The sequence below is a fragment of the Anomaloglossus baeobatrachus genome, chromosome 2 (assembly GCF_048569485.1).
Source record: "Anomaloglossus baeobatrachus isolate aAnoBae1 chromosome 2, aAnoBae1.hap1, whole genome shotgun sequence".
NCBI lineage: Eukaryota > Metazoa > Chordata > Amphibia > Anura > Aromobatidae > Anomaloglossus > Anomaloglossus baeobatrachus.
This window is the reverse complement of record NC_134354.1, coordinates 120742014-120753650: the sequence shown is the minus strand read 5'-3', so window position 1 is coordinate 120753650 and position 11637 is coordinate 120742014. Positions and strand designations below refer to the sequence as shown.

The 11637-nt window shown below is 42.8% G+C and overlaps 1 protein-coding gene across 1 annotated transcript in view; it reads left to right on the top strand.

Moving 5' to 3' along the window:
• The window catches only part of PAFAH1B1 (platelet activating factor acetylhydrolase 1b regulatory subunit 1), a 106603-nt gene that overhangs the window by 29796 nt on the left and 65170 nt on the right, over positions 1-11637 (top strand). The window contains exon 2 of the mRNA XM_075335296.1: positions 9646-9849. Coding sequence (XP_075191411.1) covers positions 9818-9849 — 32 coding nt within the window. The 5' untranslated portion in view covers positions 9646-9817. The remainder of the gene's footprint in view (positions 1-9645; positions 9850-11637) is intronic.

The window sequence follows — 11637 nt, the reverse complement described above, 5'->3', positions numbered from 1 at the left end:
ATTGTATGCCTATACAGTTGAATATTCATTGGAAGGAACATAGCGTGTGGTTTTCAATTCATTAGTTGATGTAGCACCAAGTTCACTTTAAAAGGGGCACTGTCAACTTGTACAATAATGTGCTGCACATGTTAATTGCTTGTAAATATCAGGCTTTCTGCATTTTGCTAACCCACTTTTCAGTCCATTTTTCAAAGAGGATCTTTCACTAGTTTTCAGCATGTTAAACTTGCCACATCATGAAATAATGGTAGCAGAGTTGAATGAAATTTATAATAAGCCCAGCTAGGTGTGTCATTCAGGAGATAAAAAAGAGGACATATCCTGCTCTCTGCAGCTACTGTGTAGTTGTATAGATAAGATCCGTCACTACAAACTAGGCCAGACCTTTTCTCACAGCAATCAGTGTGGGGGGAGGCGAGTAGTGTCATTACAAACATATCTTCTCTGCAGCTCTCCTCGCAGTTGTCAGCGCTCTCTCTCTCTCACTCTCACTCTCACTCTCTCTCTCTCTCTCTCTCTCTCACTCTCTCTCACACTCTCTCTCTCACACTCTCTCTCTCACACTCTCTCTCTCACACTCTCTCTCTCACACTCTCTCTCTCACACTCTCTCTCTCACACTCTCTCTCTCACACTCTCTCTCTCACACTCTCTCTCACTCTCTCTCTCACACTCTCTCTCTCACTCTCTCTCACTCTCTCTCACTCTCTCTCTCACTCTCTCTCACTCTCTCTCACTCTCTCTCTCTCACTCTCTCTCTCTCACTCTCTCACTCTCTCACTCTCTCACTCTCTCACTCTCTCACTCTCTCACTCTCACTCTCTCACTCTCTCACTCTCTCACTCTCTCACTCTCTCACTCTCTCACTCTCTCACTCTCTCACTCTCTCTCACTCTCTCACTCTCTCACTCTCTCACTCTCTCACTCTCTCACTCTCTCACTCTCTCACTCTCTCACTCTCTCACTCTCTCTCACTCTCTCTCACTCTCTCTCACTCTCTCTCACTCTCTCTCACTCTCTCACTCTCTCACTCTCTCACTCTCTCACTCTCTCACTCTCTCACTCTCTCACTCTCTCACTCTCTCACTCTCTCACTCTCTCACTCTCTCACTCTCTCACTCTCTCACTCTCTCACTCTCTCACTCTCTCACTCTCTCACTCTCTCACTCTCTCACTCTCTCACTCTCTCACTCTCTCACTCTCTCACTCTCTCACTCTCTCACTCTCTCACTCTCTCACTCACTCACTCACTCACTCACTCACTCACTCACTCACTCACTCACTCTCACTCTCACTCTCACTCTCACTCTCACTCTCACTCTCACTCTCACTCTCACTCTCACTCTCACTCTCACTCTCACTCTCTCTCACTCTCACTCTCACTCACTCTCTCCATGAGAGGAGATCTGGAGATGTTTGTAATTTTAATCCGCTGTGCTTTCTTTATGCTAAATAGAGAGAGAGATTAGTGCTCACACACACACACAGGTTTGTGGTCAATATGCCGGTGAACTGGTTGTGAGAAACCCAATGTCCTTTTATAGAAAATCACTGCATACTCTTATGACATGATTTGCAATTTTTTTTAATTTATCATAATAGTAGAGGTGCTTTACAAAAATCGGTGCAGAAGGAAGGCGACTGCCTTAGGCACAGGATCGCCAGCAGACAATTCCTCCATTCAAGCTACACTGTGAATAAGACAATTTGAGGTCAAAACATTATACACCCAGTCGCCTTCCTTGTGCACTGATTTTTGTAATGTATGTCTACTATTTATATTAAGACATTACAAATCAACTTTCTTTATACTACACAGTAACTGCAAAGATCAGGACGTACCGTCGTGGTCCCCATCGATCACAAGGATTGGAGCTCTGAAAAACCCTGATTAAATGCAGTGGAAGTCGAACATGCGCACTACCACTGCATTCATTCTAAATGGAAGTGCCGGACATTGCCAAGCATAACTGGCATGTAATTGTAAAAAATGTTATGAACATAGCCTGATATTGTTATACTGTCTTAGGCTATGTGCGCTCTGCACCGCACCTAAAAGGTGCGCTTCAGAGCGCAGCTGAAAAGCTCCGTTCTGAAGCGCATGGTGCCGGCAGAGAACGTGCGCTCTGCATGCTGCCTCTCCCTATAGACAGCATGCAAACCGCACGGAAGAAATGACATGTCACTTCTTAGAACGCAGCGATTCGGGCAGCAGCCGAAGCGCTGCGCTCTAATACGCCACGTGCGCACGGCTCTTACACAATCTCCATAGACTGTGCAGGGGACGCAGGACGCATGCAGTTACGCTGCGCTGCAGATCGCAGCGTAACTGCATGTAATACGCACACGTGCGCACATAGCCTTATTGTGTCTGATTTTATGGAATACACTTCCAGCAGTGCAGGAAATCCGCACCTCCCATCACCAGACGTTTACTTTTAAGGCATTCATATGCATAAAACACTAAAGCTTCAGGAAAATTCAGGTGCTTGGTTGATTTTTCTTCGGTAAGCTGGTTATAATCACAAGTCTGTGCCAAGTTCATTTTCTATAATTTATCTTCATTGCACGTAGAAGTGACTACTGGTGTATGACGTGTTACACAATGAGACTTCGAAATGCTCGTGAGATTCTGCTGACACAGGACCTGAAATTCAGGGTCAGCAAAAAACCTTTTTGAATACAGTATGAAATAAATGATTATACATTTATTCTTAATACAGTATGCATACATTGCTAGTTCATTGTGAGATCTAAGGCTGTATTCACATCTGTGTTTGGAAACAGAAAATTTCTGAATGCGTTTTCCTCATTCTAAAAACGTAATCCTAATGGTACCCAAATGAACACCATATTTATCAATGGGGCAAGTTTTATACTTTCACTTGAAATTACATATGAGTATATTTACCTTTTTTGAAAAAAAATCATAACTTAAAGCTGTTATCAATTCAACACAATACCTCCAGGACTCTAAAACCATGGATATAGCAAATATATCCACGGTGTTAAGAAATAATAGAATAGCATGGAGGTTTAGACTAGTAGTTAATTTAGGCTTCATTCATTAGGGTTAAATAATGAACCTTTAAAGGGGATCTGTCAACAGGTTTTTGTTATGTAATCTGAAGATTGGATGCTGCAAGGGTTAAGTCCCCTTTACACACTGAGACTTTCTAGCGCTCATGCTGCACAGCGGGAAACAAAGGACCAAAGAATGGTCCTGAACGATTTGTAGCTATCAGCAACTTCACAGCAGGGGCCAGGTCGCTGATGTGTTTCACACACTGCAGTGTCGCTGGGGAGGTCGCTATTACGTACAAAACCGGTGACGTTACAGCGATGTCGTTTGCAATGTTGCAGTGTGTAAAGCCACCTTTAACAGTGTGTTCATTGATGCATCTCTTATCGGAGTCCGTAAGGTCTGTGGTGGAACCTTATCATTGGACTACAGTAGTCTGACATGTCCCCTGGTGTGATTTGTAGCTTGCTGTCAGTGTACAATGTCTACAGAGTCAGTTGTGGGCGGGAGAAGCTCTGAGATCTTCTGCATTGCCAAGTTTAAAAACTACATGTACATATGTAACATAGTCTCTATAAAAATCATACATGTGGTATTTCTTCTAGTGGTTTAGCTGGCATCCAAACAAATTCACTTTATATGGAAATGAGGGGGCTTCAATTCACCTCCGTTATGGCGAAAGGGGTCAGTGATAGATAGCGCACTATGCTATCCCCGTGCTCATTAGCATAAGATAAAATATCTCTAGAAACTTTTTCTAAAAGATCTCTTTATCTATGCTAGTGTATGCAGGGATTAGCAATATGCCCCAGAACTGCTCATGGTTCTGGGTGCTTATTGCACCTGACAGGTTCCCTTTAAAATAGAAGCCCAAATAAGCTGTAGTTGAGGTTCCATAAGGAACTGTCCAAGCAGTTAAAGAATACAGCCGGACTCATCAATGAAAGAAAGCAGACACCTTCCACTCCCACAACCACCCCTCCTCTCCCCCCCCCCCCCCCCAAAAAAAATAAATTGAACTCCCCATTTAATCACAGTTGTGCTAGTGCAAATGGTGGATGGGCTCTCACACACAGGTCTGCGTCACTGTCATAACAGTGAGGGTCCTATCTGGATTACACTACAGCTCTCACAAACAGATCGGGTACAAGTATCACGCCACTCTCACTAAACTCCATGTGAGTGATACTGCTTCCACTCACCAGGGGGAGAACCGCTATAGAATGCAGTGGGACCTCACAGCGGCGCAGTTTTGTATGTGGGAGACCATTCACTTGCCAAAGTTGTTTGAGGTCTGGTAAGTGCAATTCTTTTAGGGGCTGTCTGCTGTCTTTTGGCGTTAATGTTAGCAGTACATAGATTATAATGTAAGCAGGTAATTTAAACCTTTGTAAATATGGTAGGTAGCCACCACTGATAGGACTTGTTCTGCACAATGAGAACAGCAGATCAGAGAAGAAAATGTACAGCTGGATTAGTAATGGGATTAACACAAAATATTGATGTTCCAGAATGTCATTATATTTGAATTAATGTTTATATTTCTTTGTTCAATAATAACTGGATTGATGTTCATGGGAAAATGTAAGACATCCCCTAAAAATAAGCACATCCGCATGTTTTGAAGGAAAAATTAATAAAAGACCTTGTCTTATTTTCGGGGAAACACAGTGGAAAAAGGGGCATTTGAAAACCAGCACACACTGGTCCAGACAAGGAGAGCAAGGAGACCTGCTGTGAAAGCTGCTAGACATATGATTTAAAGGGGTTATCCACTTCTAGGACAACCCCTTCTGATTCCAAGTTTCCAGCAGGTAAAATAATAGATTATAATCCCCTCTTGAATCGGTGCCCTTCCAGCTGTGTTGCGCCATTATGGCTCGCGTGACTTTGTGATGTCGCATGAGCCCTTTGTCTAATCCACGTCTGCTTCTGTCTCCCAGCCTTCAGACCAAACAATTAACAGGAATTGAGTGCAGCAGCAGCGCTCACTTCCTGTTGATTAACTTGTGTGGTCCAAAGAAGGGAAATCTGGCTCTGATTGGACTTGCAGCTCGTGTGACGTCACAGCATCACATGAGCCGCGGAAGGGCGCTCGTATGGGAGGTGAGTATAGGCTTAATTTTACCTGGGGGAAACGTGGAATCAGAAGTAGTTTGTACTAGTGGGGAACAACCCCCCCTTTTAAAACTGTAGCTCTTCAGATAATGGGAGGGGGTTGAGCAGCTAACTGCTGTATAGAAATCAGTGGCCTGAAGAGAGCCGACTGGGATTTTAGGAGATAACCTGGAGAGTAGTTACTGCTACTCTCTGCCAAGTACTATAGGCCTGGCTCCATGGAAACTAGCTGTACAATATTAAAGATAAAGGCTCTCAATGCCAGAGAACAGAAAAAAGCAAGTCAGTTGCAAACTTGATTATTTTCATGTCAAGCTAAAGAAATGTAACCCCTTAAGGACCGAGCGATGTTTATTTTTTGAACTTTTGTTTTTTCCTTCTCATTTCAAGAGCCATATTTTTTTTATTTTTCTGTTATAGCCATGTGAGGCGACCTAAGCCAATCTTTCTTAAATTTCCAAAAGTACAGCTTAAAGACAAAATGTATAGAGGTTTATCTATATATATATGTGTGTGTGTGTGTGTGTGTGTATAATATATATGTATTTTTTATAGATAGATAGATATATAGATATATATATGAGCTATAGATATATATATATGAGCTATAGATATATATAGAGAGAGAGGTGATTGTGCTCTGTATAAATGAGTGCACGCATTTTGATAAGTAAGGCTTACTTCAATCAATATCTTGCTGTTCATGAGAACAATTTCCAAAACTATGACAAGACTGAGTTTCATAAAACTTTTATTGTACCTCAGAACATGAAAGTAATGTTAATATAATTTTTATTACAATATCTTTAGTTTTCCTCAAAATACTTGGTGCAGAAATTAATGTACCCCACATAAAAAAAATAACTACCACATCTAGTGTTCTGTATGACCTCCATGATTTTTAAGGAGTAAACCAATTCCCCTGGGCATGAAAATAACAAGAAGGTGACATATTGCAACATCTATATATTTTTTTTTTTCTTCATTCTAAAAGAACGACCTCTTTTAGAGCCTGGATGTTGGGTGGCGAGTGATGACAACTTGAGTCTTTAGAATTTCCCATAATGTTCAGTTGGGCTCAGATCAGGACACATACTTGGCCACTGAATCACTTTCACCCTGTTCTTCAGAAATGAAAGTGGCATTACATATGTGTTTGGATCCTTGTTTGGAAAAGTGCAGATATACTAAGAGCACAGATTAATGGGAGCATCTTCGCTTTCATTGTGGAGCAGTGCATCTCTGAATTCATACCATCAATGAAATGTAGCTCCCAAACACCAGCAGCACTCGTGCAAGACCACATAAGGACACTGCCACCACCATGTTTCACTGTAGGTAGCTCACATGCATGTTTTTTTTTTTTTGTTTTTTATAACACCAGACCTGCTACATCATACAGTTTTGAAGCAATCCGTTCTAAAAAAGCATTTATCTTGGTCTCATTACTATAGAGTCCCAGTAGTTTTCATATTTTTAAGCATTGATCCTGGGAAATTGTAGTTTGCTTACTTGTTCATGGGCTTTAGGAGAGGTTTCCGTCGTGGACAACACTCATGCATGTCATTCCTCTGCAGTGTACACTGTATTGTGTTCTGAAAACACTCAACCGGATTTGGCTTTCCACTTAGCACCGTAGCTAACTGTAATGAACTTCTGTGTTGTCTTTATTCAAACCTTCTTATCAGAAGATGCTCGTGTTTAGTAGTAACCTTTATGTGGTTTGTCTGGATATCTCTGAGATGATTGCAGTACCATCTTTGTTAAATTTTTACACCACTTACGCTACACTTTTCTGACTGCTTTAAGTTAAGCTTTGATGATCTTGGATTGGATCCTTCACCTTGTGTAATGAAATTGGCTTGTGACATTCCTCTTCTATGTGGTGCTATTGCTGACGGCATAAAATGAGAAGGGGTTTTCTTTAAAGGGAACCTGTCATCAGAAATTTACCTGTAAACCTAAAAGTCTCCCCCTCTGCAGCTCCTGGGCTGCATTCTAGCAAGCTTCCTATAGTTTTTGTGGCCTCTTTTATACCAAAATAAATACTTTATAAACTTGTACCTTTTCGTATGCAAATTTTGAAAATTATCCATGGGGGCGGGCTGCCAGGTGTCCGTTGTCCTCCTGCCCATTTACGCCGCCCCCGAACGCTGAATTTCAAACCTCAGGACGCTGCCCCTGGGCGCCCGTGGTCCCGCGCATGCGCTGTGCGACTGCAGCGGTGCCGTGCACTGTGTGCACGTGTGACCGCTGGTGACGCTTTGCGCGGGCATGAGGTTATGGGCGGCACTGCGAGTGTAATGAGCAAGTGCCGCCCATAACCTCGTGACTGCACTTTCCCCTTTGCCTCCTGCGTTATGCGCAAGCGTCTCCTCGTAACCTGTGGTGGCCTGATCCGCTCCTCCCATCTATTTCCTGCTGCAGGGCAAGATGGGAAAGGTGAAGTCGGATCATTTGGCCAGCGCTTGCGCAGAACGCAGGAGGCAAAGGGGAGAGCGCGGCCACGGTATTATGGGCGGGCACTTGTGATGCATTCACAGCGCCGCCCATAATATCGTGCCTGCGACCACGTCACCAGCAGTCCTCGCGTGCACGGGACCTCGGGCGCAGTGGGCGGCGTCCTGATCTATGAAATGAAGCAATGGGGGACGGCGTAAACCAGAAGGAGGGACAGTAACGGACGCAAGAGAGCCCGCCCCCATGGAGAATTTACAAGAATTGCAGGCAAAAAGGTACAACTTTATAAAGTGTTTAATTTGGTTTAAAAGGGGGCACAAAAAGTACAGGAACCTTGCTAGAATGCAGCCCACGAGCTGCAGAGGGGGAAACTTTTAGGTTTAAAGCTCAGTTTCTGATGACAGGTCCCCTTTAAGTAATGTTCTTTTTATAGTCTCAGATCTGCTGGACTCCTGACTGATAAACCTTGTGGTTGAAGGTGAATTCTTGTTAATTAGAATTGTGAAGTCTAAAGTTTAGCTTTGGTTTGTACTCTGTGGAATGATTTTTATTTAGAAACATGACATTCTCTGCTACAGATCTAGCAGTCCTCTGAGCAAAGTCAATGCAATTCCTGAAGCCTCTTACGCTCAGTGCTCAAGTCAATTCTTGCAACGGTTTTTCTGTAGATTTCACAATAACAAAAACTTTAATAAAAATAAAAAAAAGTCTGCGTTTTACACTTTATTTATCCTGCCAACACATCAGGATTTGTAGCTGAATTTTCTGTAAATCCTGGACGTGTGCATTGCTTAGGGTTTGTGCACACATTATTTGTAGAGACTACTTGTAGGGAAAAGTTACGTAAAATGCGCATTTTGATTGCATTGCAAAACTACAGAAAGAACTGACATGTTGCACATTTGGTTACAAAAATGCTTTGGTTTAAATCTGCAAGCAAATAAGCAGCATGAGATTTCAGAAATGTCATTCACTTTCAGGATACTCAAAATCGCATTTTCTGTGGCAAGAATGTATGTGGGGAGGGGGAAGAGTGCAAAAATGCAGTGTGGGGGGGAGAAGACCTTACCCTAAAGGGGAGCTATGATCATTAAAGAGGCCCAACCACGAGGATTTTCACATATAAACTAAAGCCAGTGCTATACTGGGGCTATCAGGCTGATTGTAAACAGTGTTAGTTGTGAGATTGGATGTATACTTTCTGAAATATAGGCAAGTAAAGTTTGTGAAATGCACTGTTTTGATGGGTGCAATAGAATATTTAATAGGTGGGGTCGGGTTTTACTAGTTATTCCCACCTCTGCCTGCCTGTCCTTCCTTCCCCCTGTCTGTTCTTAGAGGAGGAGGAAGGACAGGCATCAGACGGGTGAGAATAACTTGTAAAACCCGACGCACCTATTAGATATTCCGTTGCACTCATCAAATAACAGTGCGTTTCACAAACTTCTTGCCTATATTTCAGAATGTATACCTCCAATCTCACAACTAAAGGTATGTATAGAATCAGCATGATAGCGCCAGTATAGCACTGGCTTTAGTTTATATAGGAAGATCCTGGTGGCTGGTCCTCTTAAATGACCTGTTTATTAAATCAGGTCTTTGTATTATATGGCCACTGGGGATTTTTAGACTCCTTTTTCTTGTCCTTTCAGGGACAGGTCTCAGTAAAGCTTGTTGGCACAGAGGCAGGATTACACTGACCGGTAACACCTCTGTACGCAGCTGATGACACAAGTTCCACCACTCACACAGTGATCTCACCACTGGTCCCCTCACCCTTCACTATGACACTTCAATACAAACGATTGGGTCAGGGGCTGACCATTGTGGCTTTGTACATGTGTGGTTTCCTGAAACTAGAAGAGTTGTAGTGCAAATAAACCAACCTCCCCCCCCCCCCCCCCAAAAAAAAGCTCCAGTGGCCAATTCCATCAAATGATAGATCCCAACAGCATCTCACCAACCCAATTGTTCTACACAGTTTGATTTGTTTTAGATACTGAAAGGTTTCATTTTACTTAAAGCTTTTCTTTTATTTTACAGGTGGAATTAACCTTCCGTGTTGAATGACTCAAGTCTTCTGTGGGATTTCTCTTGTGGTTCCTTATAGCTGAAGCCACTCTGTGGCCACATTCGTCGCAGAGCCGGAGTTCCTTGGGATTTGTGGACTCCTGAAGGTCTCCACCACTGTATTGTTTCTAGGACTAAATTCATCATGGTCCTGTCACAGAGGCAACGAGATGAGCTGTAAGTTACTTCCTGCGTGCCTTGTTTGAACACGACACGTATAGTGTATTTACCTGTACTTACAGCCTACATTGTATAAAGGATATTGCATTGGCGTACAGACTTACTTTTTCCTTTGTGCTCGATCCTTGTATAGGGCTAATAAATGTTAGACTGATGTACAGGAATGTCCCACCTTAGTGTTGTAGGGCCCTGCCCATGGCCTTCAGCTGAGTCTGGGTGTAGTAGACTTTATACAGAAATTAAACAGGCTCAACAGGTTTGCTTTGTGAGACAGCAGCTTGTGCCGTTAAATTAGGTCTCTTTAGAAGAGAAATCAAAGGTGATGAGCTCCTAAGATACTTAATGTGCGAGAAACCTATTCATTGAAATCAATTCGGGTAAGAGAACATTTCCCTTAGGTGTCGATTTTTAAGTGGAATCTTGTTCAGAAGTTCAAATGATATAGATATAGAGAGATATAGAGATAGATAGATAGAGATAGAGATATAATATATATAACACTCAGCTCTAACTCTTGCTTTGAGCGTGATCCAAGTGTCAGTCACTGTTTTGATTCCCACCCCTTTGTGACAGTCGGAGCACATGTGAGGAGTAGGAGAGATCAATCTCTCCATTCTTCTCCATTGACTGTCTCTGCGTATATCATACTGCACTTGCAGGACATCCGTGCAGTCCGATGTTTCACATGCTCCCATAGACTTGTATGGGTGCACATGATCTGAGACACTCTGCCAGTTGAAGCATGATGTCATTTTCTCCTCATTCTCTATAGAGCTGAGAAACAAAACTCATCTGACCTGCAACATTGACTAACAAGTGGTTTGAGTGCAATACGAGATTTTCTCACAGTGCACCCGTCTGATTTGAATGCTAATGTGAGCAAGCCCTAGTTTTCTGTTTTTCTTCACCATCCAGATACATATATAAAAATAAAATCTAAGCCAGAGCCTTAGGGTGAGAAGGGTGTTGGACCTTGAGACAGAAAGATCCATTCAAGCAGATCATGTGCAAATGTACAGGGCATAAAGTGTCCCTCCTGTGTTAGTTGACTTTTGGAATGAAGCTTCTGGGACCAGGAGAGTCTTAAAAAGCTGAGACCGCATCGATCACAGTTTTTATTAACCATTTTTGGACTGCAGGAACATTATTTATTGGACTGCATTTGGACTTTATTAACCATTTTTGGACTTTTAGGCTATGTGTGCACATGTGCCACTGCACGTGCGCACGTCTCATGCACAATCTTCATAGATTGTGCTGGGGGACGCAAGACGCATGCAGTTTCGCTGCGGTGCAGAACGCAGCGTAACTGCATGCAATACGCCCACGTGCGCACATAGCTTTAAAGGGAACCAATCACCAGGGTTTTCGTATAGAAGCTAAAGCCAGTGCTATATTGTCACCATCAGGCTCATTCTATACATACCTGTAGTGGTCAGCTGCACTGGAGCAGATCATATATTCATAGTTATCTCCTCCCCCTGTTATAATTAGCATAAGAATTATACAAACGACTCACTTTATCTAGCAGGTCCTGTGGTGAGGGCATACCCATGTGACCAGAAGGGGTGGGTCCTCAGCCACCAAAGCTGGATACCAGGTCATATGGGTATAACCTCAAACAGGTCCTTCCACAGACACAGTGAGTCGTTTGTATAATACTTATGCTAATTCTAACAGGGGGAGGAGATAACTATGACTATATGATCTGATCCTCAGCTGCTGTCACTCTAGAAGCCGCTCATTTTACAACCTTTACTTTCTTGGATTTCAGAACCTAAACAT